At 27.8% G+C, this 24301-nt stretch overlaps 1 protein-coding gene across 1 annotated transcript in view; it reads left to right on the top strand.

Annotated features, from left to right (window-relative positions):
* The window catches only part of LOC107165536 (protein O-mannosyl-transferase TMTC1-like), a 117280-nt gene that overhangs the window by 60337 nt on the left and 32642 nt on the right, over nt 1-24301 (top strand). Inside the window, exons 7-10 of the mRNA XM_089220591.1 lie at nt 256-445; nt 3244-3365; nt 3980-4153; nt 4423-4536. Of these exons, the coding sequence (XP_089076717.1) occupies nt 256-445; nt 3244-3365; nt 3980-4153; nt 4423-4536 (600 nt within the window). The remainder of the gene's footprint in view (nt 1-255; nt 446-3243; nt 3366-3979; nt 4154-4422; nt 4537-24301) is intronic.

Raw genomic sequence — 24301 nt, 5'->3', positions numbered from 1 at the left:
TACCAGCTAGTATGTGTTTAAACATATTATTGTCAATAACTTCGAATTCTGAAATATAACGATACGCAAAATCCTAAAATATAGATGATAATGTAATCAATCTGTCTTAACTAAAAATATTTTGCGTTAATTTATCTCATGTTAAAAAAAAATAATTATTTGATGCTAGTTAACACTTTTTACATCAAACATAATACTTCTAAAAGTGTAATTATTAGCCAATATTAACTAACAAAAAGGAAATGTCTTTTATAGGTTCCTCAGCTATAGCTATGTGGCTGCATTCAACCTGTGGCTGATGTTATGTCCGTCGGCATTGAGCCATGACTGGCAAATGAATTCACTACCATTGGTCACGTCTTTGTACGATATCAGAAACATCGGTACATGTGTAGCTGCAGCATTCTTGTTGTGTACTACATGCAAAATATTATCCGATATGGACGTAAGTTGTAAACAATGCATACTACTATATTTAAATATTTATTTTTCTTTAAAAAGTTCTTCATCTCTTCATCTCTAAGATGAAATTTCTCACGATGTATTCTAAACTATATTATGATAAAATTTAACAATTGCAGTGTATATTATATTTTAAATATTCATTTCAAAATTATATCATTTTATTAATTTGCATACAATATCCTGTTACCAAATTATAGCCAGTAAATTAGTTTTATTATTTGTGTTTAACGCATTAAAATCATTTATAATTTGCAGTTTTAACATGGCCAAGTATTTAAATAAAAACATCATAACACATTTCTTATCGATTGTTCTTTTGTTTGTATATATCAGACTGAGTTATAGTTAAAAAAATACAAATCATTAAAAGTAACTTTTGATGTTGTAGTGATATTTTTTCTTTTTAATATAAGCCATATAATACCTTTTTTTACAGTACTATTTATAATTTTTTTTTTTAATGTTCATTTTATGATTCTTCGTTAAATTTTTAAATCATTTATGCGTATCACATATTATTATTAAAATTTTCAAAAATCGGTGGAAAAATAGAAATTGAATTTTATTGTTCAAATTAAACGTAATATTTTTGACAAGAGTATAGAGCTAACATAATAACATTAAGTTGAGGTAATGTTACCAACTAAATGACCATAATTAATGTGGGGAGATTTTGTGTGCGACAACCTACAGTGCTAACAGGAATTCGGAAGGTGGACTTTCCATGAGTTATGTTTTCCGTCCTTAAACCTGCGTCTTTAGACCGGTATGCTTATCCCCCATCCTGCATCCACAAATATGACTAACTTTACCTCGTCGCCGATAAATTTTCGGGTTCCGTGTTTTCATTTTAGTGAAAGTGTCGGTGGGTAGACGTTAGTTTAATCCAAAACGGATACCGGAATTTTATGCACAATCAATTCTAGGAGGCATTTAATGATAAGCGGGAAAGGTCGACCTGGCGAGCTCGTTAACATTTGGCCGAAACATTTTGGCAAAGATAAACGCTAAAATAGGTCAATGGACGAAGAACATTTAATTACGTGTATATAATATATGCATAGTTGAACGTACATGGAAGTTCAACAGCATAAGAAAACAATAATGAATCATTTTTACCATATGATTTTAATCATAGATGTATAATTCGTATTAATTCACGCCATATCTTAATATTATTATTGCATCCATCAAAACTGTTCGTATGTACAGGACAGGAACCACGCAACCACGGTGCTAATTACTATGATTTCGTTTCATCATTGCACTTGTTTAAACAGCATTAGATTTGGATTTCTATATTATGTATATCGATAATACATAAGTAGCATACTTTGTATACATACATATTATTATATGTGTACGTTATATATATAGTTAGGTACCAGATTAACGTAATATTTTATTACTTTACCAATGGACACACTTGTAGACGATAATATTCAATACTATACAATATACATGACGGGTGGTAGTCAGTCAGAGCGGGCTCTCATCGGATCTCGTTAGAATTCCCGGTAGACATACACGCATATATATATTCACGTATAAACAACGGTTACAACCTAAACCACTACGGTATAGTAATTTGGCGTCAAAATTTTACGCTGTTCAAATATGTATGAAATAATTTTAGGCTGCGTCATAAAATTCCCCATTGGCAGAAAATTATAATATTATTCCGTCTATTTCACGGAAAGGGGAAAAATATACGCGGAATATAAAACGCTGTATTCGCGGGTTCAATTTACGGAACACTAACCTCAAGTTATTTTTTTTTATTGTTATTGTTCGCGTGAAAAAAAAAATAACGTCCCTTGTATATCCATCCGCTGCTGTAAGCATTTGGTAATTTATCCCACTGAGCACGTACATCAACACTGCTTTCGTTAATTTTGTTCTCCAAATAATAATAATTACAACAAAAACTTGGTCTTGTTGCTTCAGATATTGAAGCGAATCTTTAAATCATTATCATTACTATAATAAAGCCATTTTAGCTAAACAATGTAACGTCTAGTTTGGCTGGAAAACTACACATCATCACATAACATTAGACCACTGCTTCATAATGGGATTTAGTTCACACCCTTTCGAAACGCCCATGTGCGCTATATAATGATATAAATTATATTAAATTAATATCGGCATAAATATCAGTTTGATTTAAATCAGTTTTCATTGGCGAAATATGTTCAATGTTATTTATTTTGTCATTCGCGATACGTTATTTTTAACCCACATCCGGATTTTCATTAGATTTACGGTTTATGGGGTTATACTGATAAAATATATGGCATTAACATAAAAAAAAACTAATCTAATCATAGGTTCGGGTAAATCTAAGTTGTGAATAAAAAATGAAAATAGTAGTATTTACATTTATCGTTCTGTGGCTGGATTATACCTACAAAATATATTTCATAATTTATTATTTTTTCCAAACTGCTTACTATCCGTTACTGACAATAGTCATATTTTTCCCTAATATTTAACTTGAATCATTTTATTCTGTCCTATTATTATGGTAAAATATTTTTACCAAATAAACTATTTATCGTACTTTTTAATACTAGATACATTTCTTTTGAAATTATTTTAAAAAAAAAATGTATTTATAATTTTTTGATTCAAATAACGTATATATATTATATTTTAATCGTCAGTAACATATTTCATCACAAATAAAATATCAATATTGTGTTTTTGTATTTATGTATTTACTCGTATGTATTTATTATGTGTAAATAATAAAAAAAAAAATGTTTTTATTTTCAGACACAAAAACATTGTCCTCAAGTTTTGGCAGCTCTTTTACTTATTATCCCTTATATTCCTGCTTCCAATCTTCTTGTGACAGTAGGATTCGTGGTGGCTGAAAGAGTACTTTACATACCCAGGTAAATATTCAAAATATTATGTTTATTATATTATATAATATTATATATTATATCTATTACACATCATAACATTTCATAAGGGAATGACTTATTAATATAATATATGATTTAAATATTAGCATTTTTTAATGTAATTTATTAGTTAACATACAAGTGCAACAAGCACTATAGGTAACTCTAAAATTAAAATGCATTGTATCAATAATAATAATAATAATAATAATAACAATTATTATTATTATTTATCATACTTTTTATCAATACTATACTAATAACTTACAACTCTTACTCTATACTTAATATAACGTAATTTATATCGTGTAAAATGTTATTTTTATATTAAATTTGTTAAAATGTATATTATTATAATTGGTACTTAAAATATTATTGATAAATAGTTTATTTCCCGGGGTTTTTTTTTTACGAATGAGTATTTTTTATATTTAATTTACTTTTACAACTGTATTGAATTAATTATTTAAGGTTAACTTATAAATGTAATTTTTATAAATCATAATTCCAGTTTGTATTTGTATTACTTCAAATATTAATCAATAATATCAGTGTTGTAGCTTTTATAACTATATACTTACTATAATATTACTAATTTACAGTATGGGACTCATTTTGTTTTGCGTGTATGGACTTCAAACAATCCAAAATCACAAAAAATCATCGAACTGGGTGGTAATTATGACGAAATTCTTTGTGGGATTCACGCTCTTAGTATTTGTAGCTAGAACAGTACTGAGAAATAGTGATTGGATGTCTAGACCGACTATTATTAAGTAAGTCAACATAGGAGCAACTCCATTTAAAATATTTTAAAATATTACATTTGAAACATTTTTATTCCCTACTATAAAATATAGTTTATCCTTGCAATTCCATATTTGCGTAGACAATTAATTAAATTTGGATATTTAAAAAAATAAAATGTAAATGAAAATGTGACATAGAAAAATCGATTGTACCTACCTAATGTATATTTTATTTCCGATTCCCAAACGGTTCATATATTACATAATAGTATATGGAAAGTGATGTGACTTTTCAGGGCCGGTTTGAAGACTCTCCCACACAATGCAAAAATGCACTATAATTGGGCTAATTACCAAAGGGACGTTGGGGACACGCAAACTGCTGTAAATCACTACAGAGAAGCGTTAAGGTAAGAATTTAGTAATGCATTTCCTCTAAAGAAAACCTCTGCGTTAAACTTTTACTGCGGAATTAAACAATAACAATAACTGCAATTCTAACTTGTGAGTGCTTGCTAATTACGCTTGCAGTAAATCACAATAGTAATAAATAAACGTTCATAGAAATTTAGATTGAGAATAAAAGAAATATTATGATAAACGCTCAAGATTATGACGTTTTGCGGAAAATTGACAAGGGGTTCATATCAGTTTTTGTTGTTGGTTAGTGTTAAGATCGCTCTATCTCCAAAACGTGCTTTTACTCTTAAAAAATTAAAAGTCTTTGCAGTTTGAAAGCCACAAAGAAGGCGGGTATCTCGTCCATTTTTTAAAATGTGTGTAAGTATATATATGCATATTGCATATATTTTTTCGTCTCTCGGAAAATAATTATTATTGCAAGACGTAAAAGACGACCATATCTCGGCGTCCCTTCTGTTTTTATCTTTGGTTATTTTTCACGAAGACGTTTGGGTATTAAAAAAACGAGTTTTATTGTGGAGATACTCCAACAGCGTAGACAATATTTATGACGAGAGATCCGAGGACTGTTTGTTTTTCTGTTAAAGGTTAAAACGTGCACAAAGCGCAAGATAAACTGCCGCTGTTATGCGTGACATGTTAAAATATAAATAAGCTCCATTGGGATATAACGAAAACTTCGGTGAAGCATAAATTACACGTTTTTGTTTGTATTATCCTCTAACTGATAGTGGCTTCACTACGCTTGATTGCATTGTGTTTAATAGTTTCAATTGTTAAGCTTTATTATAATTATTTTACTTTTTTCAAACAAGTTGTTTTTTTATCAACATTACATTTACGATCGTTTTCAGTTATGTGTAAGCGAAGATTAAAACGTTAAAAAAGATTTAACAGTCTCAAATAATTCGAAATTATCTGTTTTTAAATTCGGTATTAAATATATTTTCTCGTGAATACTCATAAAAAATATGTGCTGCAAATTAATATAACTGTTGTATTTGTACTGTTATTTTATTACAACCAGCTTAACTGACAGGTACGTATTAATATTATTCGACGAAGCTCGAGTTTGAGATGTTATTCAGTCTGATACCATAATTTTAATAAAACATATGTATGATAGTTTTAAATCTTAGGTAATACATTCAAATCCTTCACATCCGTTTAATATTTTTTTTAAGCAAGAACTTAAAAATAAATAACGGTCGTTTCTGTAAAAAGTATTAAAAAAAAAATTAAGTTTACGCCCATCAACTGAAATAGTATGAAAGTTTAATGCGAAGCTTGTAGTTCAGTAACTATTTCGTTCTATTTTATTTTTCTAGCTAAAACAATATTTTCTGTGTCGTAGTCTAACAAACTTTTAAGCTTTTAATCATTCGTTTTCGTGCATTTTATTTCCCTCGGGCCACAACATTTAAACAATCATTCAACTACTGTGGGCCATTTTCAAATGCGACCAACAATTTCAGAGGATATGTGGGTTTTTAGTTTACGCATAGTGATCACAACAAAAAATCGGGTTCGTGAGAAATTCGATGATGATGGTTTTCAAACAAATGCGTTCATTTAATTCATGTTTCGTAATTTGCATGTAAATTAACATCTTGATGTTGTTTTAAATACCTACTGTGTAGAATAATGCAACACACATATTTAAAACACTGTTAAAAGCACTACGATTCTGTACGCTTTTTCATCCTTGAAAACTTAACACGAGTATTCATTTCCTGTTGCCGAACAATCTCCTTATCGTCCATCCGGTCTAAGACTTTACGCACAACACTATAAGCTGCTGCAGTGCAGAGATTTTTAGCTTTTAATGTTTGAGTTTCCCAACAAGACTTAATACACCAAGTCGTGTAAAAATTCTTAATGCTTACTAGTTTTATAACGTATGGTGGCATATTATTAAAAACAATAATCGAAATTATTAATAATTATAAACTATTACCTAACCATTATTAATAACATTATTTAAAAACAAGAAAAGTACCGAAATAAATGTAATTTTACTTGTAAATTGTTTAAGTAATTGACAATTTAATATGATTTAGGAAATAAATTGAGAAAAAGAATGAGAAGCGCAATAATTTAATAATTTAAGCTTTGACCACCTCGTAGGATATTGATCCTCCTTTAAAATACAGGAAAAAAAATAAGGTTTGATAATTTTTTTTATATAGAAAACTGAGGAAATTGTATTTTATATTTTATAATTGGACTCCATTATGAATTTTCTACGTGTAACAATATTATAAATTACTGAGGTAAATAAATTCATAATTTATTTTGAACATTGATTAAAAATCTCATCTTATTATAAAAAAAAAATGATATTATTACTATTACCTGTTTAATATTTAATAATTATGAGTGAAGATATTTGAAAAATCAATAACAGTTGCCATGTAAATATGAATTTAAAATTACTACAAACACATTTATTTAATTAATTCTTAATAGAATTGGCATGCATATCAATGATAAAAAGAAAAAAATAGAATGATAATTATTTACTTAGGAATATTTACCAACACATACACTTAGTACTAACAAGTATCTTAATTTATATATTTTATGTGATTATATAATATTTCTTTTTTGTAAGTTACAATAAACAGGATAATGTTTAACCATTTTCATCATACCGAATGTATGTTCAAATTATTTTTAATAATTCAAATACTGCCTTATGAAATATTTAAATGTAATTTTAAACGAAAGTTTTGAACACTTAAATTTTCACAACATTCAATGTGTATCCTTTGAAAATACCAAGATTAGTATTGTATTTATCATTACTTATTATCTATTTAGACCTCTGGTATATATTGTTATTTTAAATTATAACAGTATTTCAAATAAAAATCTACATGCTTAATGCAAATTGTAAATCAGATGAGTTTTCATAATATTGGTATCAAATTTGAATGAATAGTTTCTGTGATATTATTCTACTTTTAATACTAAGATTGGTGGTCTAATAATACTTTATAAACGTGTAATAGCTTGGTTATTATAATTAAAGATACAATATAAAATATGTATATTAATTAACACTTAGCAAATATATTATAATAAGACACTTTTTTAATATTAAAAAGTGATTATGGGTTGATATTGCAACCAATAATTTTTGAAACAAATTTAAATAATATCCAATTATCACTACTATTCTTATAATTTATGATGGGAGAATAACTCAGAAACGTTTCTTTCAAATTTTGATTACAATACAGCAACGTTTTAAAAAAAAATCAACTGATTCATAATTCACCTTAAATAATGTAGGTTTTCATTTGAAAGAGCAATGTTGGTATTTCTACAGGATACACCTTGAATATTGTGAAAAATCTAAATATTCAAAAATATTGTTTAAAATTACATACAAAAATTCTGGGAATTAGAATTTGAATATTTTAATTCATAAATAAGTGAGCATGCTTGAAATATAGGTAACCATGTGTATAGCTAAAAAAATAACTTAAATAAATTAAATTGTTTAAATATTTAAATACCCATTGTTTAAAAAAATAATTTTTTTTTGTACTTAAAATACAGTAAAATTATTTAGGCATAACATGTTTTAATAATATAATAAAACGATCGAAGGTATAACTGCTGATAGTTGTTTCATTCTTTATCCTTAATATAACTATATGTCATTGACTTATCAAAATAATAATACAAAATATATGCATCACCACTTTTGATCCTTTAAATATTATACAATTTATATCAATCAATACAATACAAATACATTTAAAGATAGTTTTCTTCAATTGTATGTGAATTTATTGTTACAGATACTATCGTATTTTAAACGTAAATATAACTGTTGTTATAATACAGGAGATGGACAAATGGTAATTTACAATAAATTTGATTTACGTTTGTCAGTGACTATCCATTTCAAAGCAAATTATATTGAAGTTTCTTCATTAATAAAATTAGCAATTGTATTTTAAAATACAATTAAAAATTTAACCAACACGTGTTTTTGACCAGATGATGACTATTTTTCCTATTTCTATGTAGTTTTATATTCTCCGTCAACATTTCTGCTGTAATAAATCAGGCGAAATCCCATTTTCAGGTAGGTACACATGATCCCCCTGTGTAGTGTGAAAAAAGTGTGGAATAATTTTAAACGATAATAATATTACACTTGTGTAAGTTTTGAAATGGATATGTCAACTCTGCCTTAACGGTTTGACAAATTGAATGATATTTTTCGTCTGCGAACTCGTCTCTGGGCTTTAGATAATGCACTGAAATATGTATCATTCTACCAACCACAAGAGTCTACTTTTCATTTCTAGTATTGTAACAAGACCGTAGACACTCTTAAGTCATATTTTATGATAACAATATAAAACAATTTTTCCAAAGAAAAGTGACAGAATATTCTCAGTCTATTACTTTACATTCTGCCATAAATAAATCAAACACAATGATTTCTTCAAAATAGTTTCATAACATAAATAATTGGAGTAATAAAAAAATAATTGAGTATTATGATTTAAATAATATTAAACCCGAAATATATTTAACGGAAAAAACAATTAATTAAAAATAATAAATATCAAAGAATAATAAATTCAATGAACATAATATTTATGTTCTATGATAACTATTTTATTTAAATATTAATTTTTATAGATATATGAACATAGTATAATACGTTTATTAAATTTCATATTATTATTTTTCAAAGTTACACAATAAAAAATTTACAACAAAACAATTTATACAGTACATGATTTATTATGATTATAAATGATATATAATAATAATTACATTATAATGATATTAAATATAACAATGTAATATAATATGAGATACCTATAACTAAATTATGATTCAAATATTCGTATTTTTTTATAAAATGATTAAACATAAATCATTCTAATGTCAATAATTTAAATATTTTATACTGATGCATTATATTGTATGATATTAATAGGTTTTATTCGTGACAAATAACTAATTTTAAAATTTCAAAGTTAAGGTCAGATGAGACTTAGTACATTACTAATACACATTCTGCAGGTATTGCATTAAATAAAACTCTCTTGATATGTAATAATATAATTTCATGAGCATATATTTTATTTCTTACGATTTTTACAGTAAGTAAATCGATTAATATTTTTTTAGAATCATTATCAATATTTTTGGGTGATGCTCTTATTTACTGTTTGAAGCTATAGGTACCTAACCTACACATCTGATAATAATATGAAAATTAATTTAACGTATTAACTACCTAAAGAAATAAAATTAATAGCACAAAGTCAATAAACGCGATGTGTTTTTGCTGTATCATATAATTATTGCCATGATTTGATTGTCGTTTTACGACAGGGTATACGATATGTTTTATAAACACTTTTTTATAAAAAAAAAATTGTTTGGTTAGAAATAAGTACATGACATTTCTATGATTTTTTATTGATAATAAAAGTCAGGGTCAACCTGAAAAAATATACACTTAACATAAGTAAATAGTAAAGAATTTTTCGATTTACGATTTTTAATAATGATTAGATTCAATGAATAAACCGGAATTATTTATACAACTATTGGATAAAGCAATATTGGAAAGCCGTTTAATAGCACGATTGAGCTTATTGATTCAACAATTTTTAATAAGCAAGAAAATATGTGTAAATGTGTAATGACAAAAGTACTTTGATTTGGTCATCTGATTTTTAGAAGTTATTATCCAGTTATAAGAAATAAAGAATAAATACAAACTCATTTCACTATATAATTAGCTGGCCTTGAAAGGGTGGATTATTATATAAGTTGTTTATTTTTATGATACATAAATTGGAAATAATATGTATGAATTCAAAAAAATATCGTTTCTATTCAAAACATAGTGAACTATACTGTTAACATAATTATAAAATTGTTAAAATAAGTATAACAAAATTAGTTTTTTATTTTAGTGTTAAGACAATTTTCAACCATTCACTAAAACTTTTACTTGCCAAACTAATTACAAAAGTTATAAGATGATGCAAAAATTTGACTTCCATATGAGATAAATCGGGAAATCTCCATGGTCGCATTTCTCGTAGTTTTATTTTTCTTTGGAATATTACTGATAATTAAATTCTAAACAATAAATATTGAACAATTTCAAATATAAATTTCCAGGTTATGAATAATTTATTTAAATTGGAATGAAAATGTTTAACTTTATGTATTCTAGTTGTAATGATTACCTAGCCTTATATTATATAAATTTGCAAAAAAACGAAAAATTTTTAAAATATTATAAATTAATGTATTAATTAAACATTTATTAGAAAACATAATTTATTCAGTACTGGGGTTTTAAGTAAGTATCCATTTAATATTAATTGGAACTATAGTTAGGTGTTAATAAACATTATAAAAATTCTAAACTATTATTTTTAAGGACCTATAATTATTTAATCCAACGTCTTGAATATTTAGGAATGGTATAAATATTTTCAACTAGTATTCTCAAATATTTTTCCAGTGCATATTTTTAAGTATAGATACTGTGGTATTGCTTCTCTGGATAGTATTACTAACAATAAAAAAAATAGGAAATATACCTATAAATAGTAAGCACATTTACTGTTATTGAGTTACATAAAACTGAATTTAAATATAATTATTAAGCTAGTGTTTATAATACAAAAAATAAATAGTATCAAATAATTACTTGATACATATTTATAACAAATTTTGGTAATTTATTCAACAACTTTTTAATAATAAAATTTGAAATTAAGCGGATATTGTATTCAAGTTATGTATTATCTGATTTAATATGTTTAAAATACTAAATAATTAAAAAAAAAAAAATGCTTCATTTTCCAAGATAATATTATTTATTTAACTTCCTTTGTATTTTAGTATGCCAACATAAGTGACCAGTGTACATATAATAAACACATATATATTACCTATTATATTAGTCTATTTATTTTGATGAAGTTTGTTAAAACATTTTCTTTTCCTTTTGTAAGAGTTCTTTAAGTTTATTTAATAGAAGCGTATGAGAAAAAACCAGATTTTAATCCCAATCAAAGATCATTATCTTATCTTTTTCAATATAGAAGTTTTTTTTTCCGTCTGTAGTTAACTGACCATAAAAACGACGAAACAAAAAATACATAGTTTGCTTGATTATTGAACGTTTCAGTTGAAACAGTGAAACTTTTTCAATACATTTTTTTATACACTTTAAAAAACCGCATTTTTTAATTTAAATACTTAAGGGTCAGGTGAAGTGGGGTAACTGCGACGCAATTTTAAACAGTTCAACTTAAACTGGTAATTTCTCGTGAAATAATTAACTTAAACATACAATGAGTATTGCAATATAATGATATGGAAGTTGTATACCTAAATCTACTTTCGAAATTGTGTAAAATATTTAAAAAATATTTTAACGATTGAAAATTGAAAAAAATTTCACACTTGTCCCTTGAAAAGGGGTAAGTGCAAAATGGACTGCTTAAAAATACTGATACCACTGTTATTTAAACGTGAGGTAAGTGCCTAAAACTAAATAATTGTAACTATAATACTACTTTTTAAAAGCCATATTTATTCAAATAGTTTTGAAATTACAGCAATTGTTATAATTTAAAGTAGGTATATAGTTACATTTTATCATATCCTAAAAACTATTAAAAACATCTCCTTACTTACATTTAACTTCACACTCATATAAGAAATTTTAGGATATTTTAAATTTTTTTGAAAAAACAATAATAAAATTGTTTCCAAATTTTTTATTTAACAATTTATGTTTATAATATTTTATCATTATACAAAAGTAAAAAACAAAAAGTTAACAAATTTCATATTTTGAAATAAATAATAATAAAATAGGAAAAACTTATATTCATATATTTTAATCATAAAAATAGCTTGGCAGCAGCACTAACAGTCGTCTGTTTACTTTAGATGGCTTCTGTTGTAAGACACAGATAATTTTTGCTGTAACTATCACCTTTTTAGTTTTTCTTACATATTACCACACTATTTTCAACTAATGATAACGCAAATTTACATTAAAATATTAGTTAAAACCATAATTAATAGGTCAAGTATTAATATGATACATAACAACTGGTAATATATTAGATAAAATACAATTTTTAGCAAAGTAATTAAAATAATATATTATATTAATTTCGTCATGTCACACTTATCCATAAGCAAATGTCGTATTTATCCCGTTAGTCATATTACACGGGGGAAGATCATAATCGAATTAAACGAATATAATTTGATTGTTAATCTCTTAAAAATAACTAAAAACCCAAACTACACATAAAATCACACAACTTACCTTAATTAGAAGCCTCATCCAAAATAAATTTGACTTGACAAAAAAAAACTTGATAATAAGTACGCTTTTCAAAACGCTAGTGTTATTACAATTGTTTGACACCAACTCAGACAGCACAAAAATGGATAAACGTACACAAATGCAAATTAGATATTTAAATTCCCATTTTATTTTAGATTAATTTTATTTATTGATACGAGTGATATAATTTATCATTCTCACCGTAATATTAGAAATCGAACTCCCCTGAGTTAGGCACTTACCCCACTTCACCATCCTTTATTATTTTACATTGTTTGTTTTAATAAAATTAATACTGATAAAAAAAATAATTAGTACCATTTTCAAACTTCTCAAGTTGAAAATATATTATAGCCAGTTCATTTCAGCATATTAGCCTTCTTTGATACAGAGCGTAGCCATTTAAGATTTATATTGAACGAGATCTTTTGAACTTTTGAATATGTTTAAATTCTTAAAAATACACAGATTTTAAATGAATCATTATTTTTCTTTGTTCAATGATTATTACAATATACTTATATAATATTTTTCCAAAATATTATAAAATTCAAAACGATATTTTTCTATTGATAGGTATAAGCTTAGTTCGATGTATTGCTCAGTGAAAAACAATGAGAAAAAAAATCCTTGACTTAATGTTTAGTTTATAAAACAAACTATTATTCCTTAAAAGCAAAAGAAATCCATTAGAAGCCACTTAAAAATAAATACAAAAACAGGAAACGCTACAACTGTATAGTGACAAGCATAAACCACCAAATTCCTCGACTATTATCGTAAATATCACAAAAACCTTCATTCAACTGAGGATTTTAGATAAAACTATTGTATATTTTTTTGTTGAAAACGTACCCTAAAAGTTCATATTATTATATTAAGAATAATGTTGGGTGCTGAATAATGTTGAAATCAACAATTTATCAATTAAATAATATTAGGTATCTATTTATTTTATATTTAAAACCTAAGTCAACAATATTAAGAATACAACACACCGTGTTATATTTAAACATTAAATTAATCCCGTATAAAAATATGGCTGTTAGAAAATAATTTAACTTTGTGCAAAAATGTATAATTTTAAATATATTTTTGAAAAACTGATACAAAAAAGGTTCTAAAATCTACGTTTATTCTAATAATATGCAAAAAAAATAAAAACCAATTAAAAACGTTATGCATAATATAATGGTATAACTAAATATAGTACACTCTTATAAGTATAATAATTTTAATTAAACGTTTTTCCACAGTAAAAATTTTTACTTAAGATTTGAGATCTGTTTCTTACTATCAGGTTTTTGTATTATTATACTATTTCATTGTTCAAACGAGAACATGTTCACCAACTAAACGCTATATTTTTTGTTTTAATGTCTTCTCGCTAGGTACGATCATAATCATAATATTGTTAAAGTTATTATTATTAATTTAAACTTCCTTAAATTTTCCCTAATCGTAACGATAAATGATGAAGTACACTGTCATCATAAACTACTAAAACATGGTTCCGAGAGGTGATTTATATTATGACCTCGTGTTGATTTAAGTAAATATAACGGTGATCATAGGGCACGAAGACGAGAGTTTGTAGTCTTCATTAGCAACCAACGTTAAGTGCACGTCAGGTCGTTACACGAGGTTTGTGGCCCGTCATCAACTTAATAGCGGCTCAATCTCCAACACACCCGAGTCCCGAGAAACTTTCTTCCTCAGTAGACTATAATATTATCGACATAGTGCTTCACCATTCTATCGAACATCAAATCGACTATTGATTTTGATATACAGAAAACCTTCAACGCCGATGAAATATTCTCGCCCTCTCAAATCGACTACTTATCATTTTTTTATTTGCCTTCGATCTTATATTTTCTAAAACCTTTTATTTTAATTTCCATCGAGTAATTAATAATGATTAAACAAATTGTTTTCTTCCAACTATAACATTAAAAATACGTATTACTCATTCGATCGTATTGACTAATTTATTTTTAAAAAAACTAATTAAATATCCCAGTATAGGTACGGATACGGGCTTTGTTCGAGAGATTTAAACATTTATAATTTATTTATCTGGGTTTATTCGTACACAAGAGCTTTTTTCTTTTCTTTTTGAATTATTCATAGACTTTGTTTATTCAAAATTGTACTTGCACTTGTACTTTATGAATACTTTATTTGTTTTATTAGTAGCGATTGTTATTTCGCAGTTCGTCAATACTGTGAAATAATTTATTTAATATTTGTTTAATAGTATTCAATGTACAGTCAAATATTTTTAAATTAAGATTGCTTGGTAATTCATATTTACAAACTGTCGTTTGTCACAGAGGATTGCAATCAATTACAATATCAACATTCTAAAAACTTTAAAATGAATGTCATTGATTCGAACACCAAAAAGTTGAGTGATTCTTGCAAGAGAACACACAATCAGCATATTTTAAATTCTATCTTTTCAAAAATATTATAACATTTTATTATGGTGTATGAAGGGATTTAATGCGTGTATTACTTTCGTTGTATTTATATTTTTTTGAAAATTAATAATTTATGCTTACTTTATACGTAACCATTTTTTACTTATAAGTTAAAATATTATTGTTTTCGATATTAAACTTGGATAGATGAAAGAAGGAGTTAATGGGTAGATTTGTTTTAACGCACCGCAATACTGCATAATATACACAATTTATATTTTAAACGTTATAACAACACTGTCTGTAGTAAGTGTATGAGTGAGTAGGTATGATTATCGATTATTCATTATATTATTACTTTTAAATTATAGTTATTTTACGGTTTTCAAACAAATTACACTATTAGAATTTTCGACATACTTGAACCAGAAAGTCACACATTCCTATGAACGGGAAATGGAATGTTCGATTATGAATCTCCTGTTCGTTTATACAAGATAATCCCAGCATAACATTTACATTTTATTTTACCGTCAGATTTGTCATTGACTCGTCATTATTTTCCAGTCGGAATGACTAATATTAAAAGTCATATTATTATTATTATTCCATTTGAGTCTTTTCTCGTGCATTGGAGTGGTGGTGGTGGTTGTGTGGACTTGAATCTTGTGGTGGTGGTATACATTCCTCATGTAATGGATGTAATCATTTTGTATTTGAACGCTATAATATCGTTGTAAGGTGAGATGAGTAACGGAAGGAATAAGGGATAATGCTTGTTTCACGAAAGTCTTCGATTTAGGAACCCTCCCCACCAATATGTTTTAAACAATATTTTTTACTGTGGTGTCAGTGCTATAATACAATGATCTTGCAACTAGAATTCACACACACACACACACACACACACACACACACACACACACACACACACACACACACACACACACACACACACACACACACACACACACACACACACACACACACACACACACACACACACACACACACACACACACACACACACACACACACACACACACACACACACACACACACACACACACACACACACACACACACACACACACACACACACACACACACTCGCATATTATAAGGGGATATGGTAGTGGTGTGGATCGTGTCGGGGTGTAGGTCGGGTGGACGACTGATGTTGGACTGAAATGGGATAAGAGCGTTCATGCTTAAAATTACGTGTCATTTCGTGCAATGCGCCGACACACTGGGTGTATACACGTCAAGACGATGAAATAGAATATACGCTACTACCACCGCCTTCGTCGTCTGAACTTTGTTTACCGCCTTGCTCGTTTTACATGTCAACTATGCGTAAACTGTACTTGGAAGGGGCGGGTGGATTGGTTGGGGTAGCGCTGTATGGAACGTTTTCCCGTGTCTTTTTAGTCAACGGTATGTATGAGGGGAAATTGAATTTGTTGTGTACTTGCGTTGAGTGAAAATAGTCGGATAAAAAATTGTTTTAACATTTTTTTGTACTCCCCTTTTCCTTTCTAATCTGGTCAAATCGTTTACGTCACTCGCTTGCTAGAGTTCACGGGATACGTACATATGTGTTTATTATATACTCACCCGTTTTATGACAATATTAAAATATCTAGGCAAGTACGGAATTTACGATGATTTTTCAAAACATTAAATATTGTTATTATCTTATTAATAAGTTTGATGACCATACATTTTAGGAACACTTAAAAGTAAAAAAAAAAAGCGTAGAAAATACGTAGAATTGATGAACCTTGAAATCTTTTTGATAATTGTCAAAACTTTCAAAGCATTTCCTAAGAAGTTCTCGTACCGTATTTTACTATGCGCAAGAATTTAGTTCTTGACAACATCATATGCAGAGCGTAACTTACACAGTATTTTTTTGGTCACCAAAAACACAAACACACATTTTTGCATTACAATTCAACCCATTTTTTCATCACCTGCCAAAATGACTGTTGGGATTAAATGTGTTTGGATGTCGAAACGTTACCATTTTATTTATGTATACGAGTATATTTTTATCCCCGTTAAATCGATAAGGCGCAACTCCTTGCGGAATACACGGTGGCGTTCCAATACACTCTTCCATTTTGAATATTGAAAGTAGTTCGTTTAAGAAAAACAAAATTTATGTTATTTTTTTTCGCAGTAATATAAAACATGTAAATAGGTCCTAAAATCGATTTCAAATCCACAAACTTTATAACAAACATTCGTGTTAGCTAAAGTAAAAATAATATGGAAAAATCAGGTCATTATAAACTATATACCAACAGAGTTAAATACAAAATACAGAACCTACGGAGTTTATAAAATTGCGTTACACAAAACACTAAAAAAAAAAATGTGTCGAATGAAACAATGGAATACTTTTTTTAATTTAATATGATAATAAAGGGAGTTTATTGAAGTTTGTTTTCATTCAATTATGTCAGTTCCAAACTTGGGGTTAATTCCTAGAAAAAAAAACCTGGAAAAAAATTAATCCATATGTAATAATCAACAACTTTTATTGTTATACGCAAGTTTATTATATTATTATATTTTATCACTTAAAATCTTTAAAGCTTGTTTTGTCTTTTTATATGTTTATACGATCAAACAAAATGTCATAAAAAATGTTGTATAATTTTGTCTTATTTTGTAACAAAGTCCATTGCATAAAGTTGACATAACGTTTAAAAACTAATATATAATTTATTACTAGAAAATGTAAAACTATAAACCTAAAACTGAATCATAACCATTTTTTTAAAATTTTTTTTTGTAAATGTCGATGGTAGACAATTACAACTCTAATAAAAATTGTAATTGTTTAAACAGACAGATGCACGTAAGTTGTAGTAATATTTTCTAGGTATGTAAAAACTTCTTACCAATTACTTTTATATTATATTCCGTCAGATAATTGGACACCAAATAAATAAAAAACTTATCCAGGTATTTTCAATTCTTTAAAGTAACGCTTTCGGTTACATTTTACTCACGTATTATGGTATACCAAATAATATGTATATACGTACTTATACATTCATATGTATATAAGTTATTAATATAAATTATAAATACATTTTTTTTTTTTTTAAATAAAGGAAAATATTCTGTTATATAGTTGCTTTAATGGGTAATCCGAGTCTGGATCAAGAGGCTCGTAATTCAATGAAACAGGAGATTTGACCTAGCACAGCATTTTTCCATACAAAATATAATAATAAATAATGAACTAAAAAACCCGCTTCATTTTAAACACAGGGGGTTTTATTTTTCCCTGGGGCAATGGAAACTAGATAAATGTGTACATGTGTACATGAGTTTAGTAATGCGTATAGATATGAGTTCATTTCCATTGACCTTATTCCATTTTGATGTACTAAATGTCAGTTAAAATAATAAATTGTACATTTGGTTGTTTTATACCTACTAAATCGAATAGGATAATCTGAACATAGTTAGCTTACAACCAACAACGTCTATTGCTATCGGTGCAATTATTATCTACCTATTCATACCTTCATACCTGATTAAAAAGCATAATTTTTCAACTGAAAACTTCTAAATTTTATATTATATAGTATTAAAAACATCTCGTCCGTATCGTTAAATAAAGTTCTTAGTGCCACCTACTCATTTTATTTTAAACTATTAAAATCACAACCTTCTCTTCTTACAACCAATATCAGATACCTGTTACCAAGGCCATATATGGGGGGTTCACCCCCTCCCCCATGAAATATTTTACAACTAATAAATTTAATTTATTACATTGTATATTGTATATAATATAAATTTACTTTAAAATAATTATAATGCATTAACATAGTAAAATGTGTTTTTTTTTTAAATGAGTGTTTTTTTAATTACTTAAAATGAAAATATTATTTGATTTAACACCCCCCCCCCCCCTCCAAAAAAAATTATTCCAGCTACGGCCCTGCCTGTTATGTTTACAAACAGATTTAGGATTTAACATTAAATTAAAATGGACACCCATCACTTAAGTCCATAATTCGTCGACAAACTTGCCAATCCACAATATTATATCAGATGTCTAACTAGTATAAAAATATGATAATTTAATATCACTCCCTCTCCCCCCCCCCCCCCAATATTCTAAGTTAAGAATATACCTGGTTTGCACAACCAAGTTATGATTTAAAGCATTAAATATTTTAAAACTTACTCTCTTCTTTTCACAACTGCTCAATTGTTATTTCACAACCTTAATCTCTCTAGAAAATAGATAATATGATGCTCCCGTCTCCGAATGAACCAATGAACCTCGCCTTATTTCCCACGCATTCCTTTGAACTTCCATTGAATAACCCTCACTCCACACATTCCACAACAACCCTGCAGACTTGTGACGTTCCCTATCTTATTCTCAACTGTTCCAAATTATCACCACAAGTCCACAACACAATAACCTCTCTATTGTTCATTTTTCAATTTGCCAACATACACTTAAATGACAAGAGTATATTCTCATTTAAACTATTTAAATTTCTAATCTATAGCATTTATTTTTATATTTTTACATGATTTATATTCGCCATGTTAGTTTTAATTTCTTTAACCAGTATGTTAATTGTTAAGACCAATAAATTATCTAAAAAAGTTTAAATTTAAAAACAAAAAAAATTAAAAAAATCTAAAAATTAAAACGATGAATTCTCTAGCGTAGCTGTTAAATCCTAAAATAATTGAGTACAAGTAAATAAAGCGTACCATACATAGTTTATTTCTTTAAATTAGTTATGAGATCCTACAGTGTCACATACAAATTAAGGATTGGCGTTTTTAATTTTGGTTTTAGTGTTACTAATTGTTAATTTCTTAAAAATACTCTGGATCCAATTCCAGTCTTAACTAGGTAAGAGATTTAGATTTATTGAAACACAGGTGGTAGTATTTTTATACATTAGAAAATATGGTGAGTGAGTATTTTGTCGAAGTATTTTATACTATACCAATATCGTCTATAATAATACAATATTCAATGCCTATATTTTAATCACGTATCTCATAAATTATAACACCATATAATAGGTACTAGTTTATATATTAATCTGCAAGTTTTTTGTAAAAACATAATTTCGATTATGAAATTGTGTTTTATTCTTTTAGAAATCGTAAATTGTCATCATTGAATATAAAATGTAATCTATAATATCGCAATTTTATATTAATAAGATGAGAAACGTTGCAGAAAATTTTAACTAATTAGTAGTCGGATACATATTTATGCCTTCACTCTGAACTTCACCGGATCCCCACCTTAATAACCGTGCAATGCAATGACGACACAATATGAATTAAGCATAATATGGGCAATGTGCATAATTTTATGCCCGAGAGAGTGTGAGACGTGAGTAATGTGTACGTATGTATATATATATACATATTATGTTGGTGTATTGCACGTCGGCGGTAGTAGGTAGTGAATAAAAGAATCCGTCGGCAACGAATTCGTATTTACAAGTTGAGCAAAAGCCACGCCTAGACGGATTACGCGCGAGTGCCTATGTGCAGACGGGCAGTTCATAAACATATGTGCTGTGCACGCCCACGTGTGTGTGAAAATCAAGAGGTATAGAGAGGAAACCGCAGAAGCTGAAAAATACATTCACATTTACGCTTTTCCAACTTTTATTACGTACCGGAAATATGCGGCGCCTTGCATGCCGGATAAAAAAAAACCACCGAATGAATAATGTGTAACTGTAAAGACTTAAAAGAAGGACCGAATGGATCCCAATGGATGTGTTACGCATTCAATTTCAACGTATAAGGATATATTATGTGTTTAGAAAAAAAAACATGCAGTTATATATAGAGATACAAATTGAAGTTCTTGATTCAAACTAAATATTTACAAAAGAATATACTATCTACTTAAAGTTTGAATAATGTTGCAAATGTAATGATTTTCTGATAAATGGTCGGTTTCCAGTAATAAATTCTAATAAAAGAATAAATTATTATTATTATTTTTTTTAGAACTTTGATGAAAGTTGTTTGAATATAAGATGTGACACACGCGTTCGTTATTCCAACAGTTGTACACGTCTACTCAGTAAATTTTAAATTTTAATCCTCAAGTTGCTTCGCATTTATTTTCTTACGATATTAAAAATTCAGTGAAAACCTTTAACAATAATTCAAAAGGAATTCAGTATTAGTTTTTTACATCAGGACTGAATAGTTTTACATAAAAAATACTGTATTATTTATCTACATATATATATATATATATATATATATATATATATAGCTTTCAGTACTAGACTATTATAGCTTGACAAATACATATAAAGATATACCTTTGTATAGGCTGTTAATATTGCGGAATAACGTATAAATAGCTTACAGAAGAGCCCGTTATAAAATAACAATAGATTGTTTGCACAGTAAATAAATACATAAATATATATTATAATGAATAATTTTTGAATAATGAGTGGAATATTAGGTATGGAGATATAAATTTGCGTGAAACTTCGGTTAGGAGGGAAATTAGTTGAGCAATAAATTACAGAATTTAAAAAGAAATAAATTTTTGAGACAATTTCTAGTAGATAAATTTCACTAGTTTCAGCATACAATTTATATAGAGGTTGAACATAATTTTCATTGATCTCGTTTGATGGAGTTTTTTTAAATGTTTTGTGAATTCTGTTTCTTGTTGTAAATCAATAAAAATTCTCTGTACGACAGAAAGTCTTTAAAATTGAGATGTGTGATCCGAAACATGGAGCGCGCTTAGCCGGAAGTTCATGCGAATTATTACAACCTGTGGTAAGATGATCTTGGCTAAATTTTACGCAAAATCATGTTTAAAAATACATTAGCGTGTGCCCGTATGACTTGTTTCGCATGCAATGTGAGTGACGTTGAGGTTTTCTTGATCTAGGACTTTCGATGAATACTTTAAAATTAAGTTGTTTTGTCAATTTAAATATATTTCAATTTAATTCGATGATAGAAAGGTCAATGGTATAAAGTTACATTGGTTGGTTGATGGTACTATTAATAATATTACTATCATTAATAACGAAGAAACCCAGTTTCATTAGGGGTATTTTAATATTTTCAATTTGCTGAAGGTAGCGAATCGTCACTACAATCTGACACATATTACGCTGTGCAAAATGTGTAGATATTCTTGCGATGATAAAATTCAAAATTTTGTTTTGATACTTGGAATCGAAATTTTCAAAAATTCTTTAGGTTACGGATGAAACCATCTTACACATCTATTTTATCATGCAATAAGAATGAAGTAACTCGTTAATTCATTGAGATCGAACATATTTTTGATGAATATTGAAGGTGGGTTACGAATATTCATACACATGAAGGTAGTTCCAGCGAAGATATGTCGTCACACCATGCAATATAGAATATGAATTTGGAATTAGAGAAGATAAGGTTGAGTTATTGGAGAGGCTGAGTTATCTGAAGGTGTGGCGTATCTGGTTGGAGAGACAAAGATCTTGGATTTTTTATCGATAGCTTTAGGAGACGACAAAGTTGACGATGATGAAAACAGATTACGTTTATATTGCGTGTTTCTACAATGAATGTTCGGTTTTATATAAATATTAACTTATAATGAACAATGAACATTTAAAAGAAGGCATGGCAGTTGCGATAGGGGTAATGTGTGCAATATGCGTATTTAATCTGCAACGATCGACATAGCACTGGCCTTATGGCCTTATTATTATTATTATTGCTCTTTGTAGTTGATCATTATATTTGATATTAATTGATTTAATCATATATACGAGTTATATCTCCAATGAATTTTAACATTATCGTGAACAAAGAAAATATTATTTAAAATTCGAAAGTAGAGCGTACTCATTAATTAAATCATAATATGTTTACAGTTCGATATATTAATACTTATACAAATTGGTTGAATTCAAAACAATTTAATATAATAAATTTAAAATAGTATGTGTATACTTACCGCCACTAAAAATATGATAAACATTTGCGATAATTATAATGCAAATTATTTAGTAATTAATTAATTTCCATCGCACGTAATAATAATGGATTATGTGCTTTCAAGATGAAATTGTGCTTGAAATTAGTGGATGCGTGCGATTTAAGAACGACGAACAAAAACCACATGCATGTTAAATTTGCTGATACATATATATATATAAAAAAACGCTCGTTTACACCTCTAGAAAACCCATCCGATATGGACACTTATATTAAACTATTCATCCGCCGTGTAAAAACGCTCAGTCAACACGGGGCTTAAAAAAGATGAAACGACCCATTTTATGAGAGTTAGACCTTTGAAATTATTACACGTCATCCATCACTCTTTTGGACTTCGACGAAAAAGAGGAAAAAACCAAAAATTATAGATTTAACCTGCTTACCACCGTATAATATATAGGTACGTATTATGAGGGTGTGCGAAGGTGTATATGAGTATAAGAATCTGGAACAAACATGCAGAGGTGGTGTGGGACTTTAGTGCAGGCAATGTTATAATTCCTGTGAAGGTTATTTTGAATACAAGGTGGCAAAAAAATGAAAAGTAAAAAATTCCGACAGTGATGGTCGGTGCTGTCATTTTTTTCTGTATCAGCTCGTTTGCCACGCCGTACTCGTCACCTCTTGAACGTAACGTGTAATATTCCGTGTGTCTGATATTTCAAGATTATATATACTCTTGTTTGTGTCAACCGTCTAATGACATCGATGGGATATCACGAAAAGACGTATGAGCCTCTGTGCATGATCGTGTATTGTATAGTAATATTATGTATTCGTATGACGTATACACATGAAAAGACGGGCTGTCGAACACGAGATTTTTGGGTTAACATATTATTATTATTATTATTATTATGTGGGCACACTGCATGCCAATGGGTTGTATTTTGTTTT

Source organism: Diuraphis noxia, unplaced genomic scaffold, assembly GCF_037042655.1.
Source record: "Diuraphis noxia isolate RWA-SAM2 unplaced genomic scaffold, SU_Dnox_SAM2 contig0002, whole genome shotgun sequence".
NCBI lineage: Eukaryota > Metazoa > Arthropoda > Insecta > Hemiptera > Aphididae > Diuraphis > Diuraphis noxia.
This window is presented reverse-complemented; position numbering and strand designations above follow the sequence as displayed.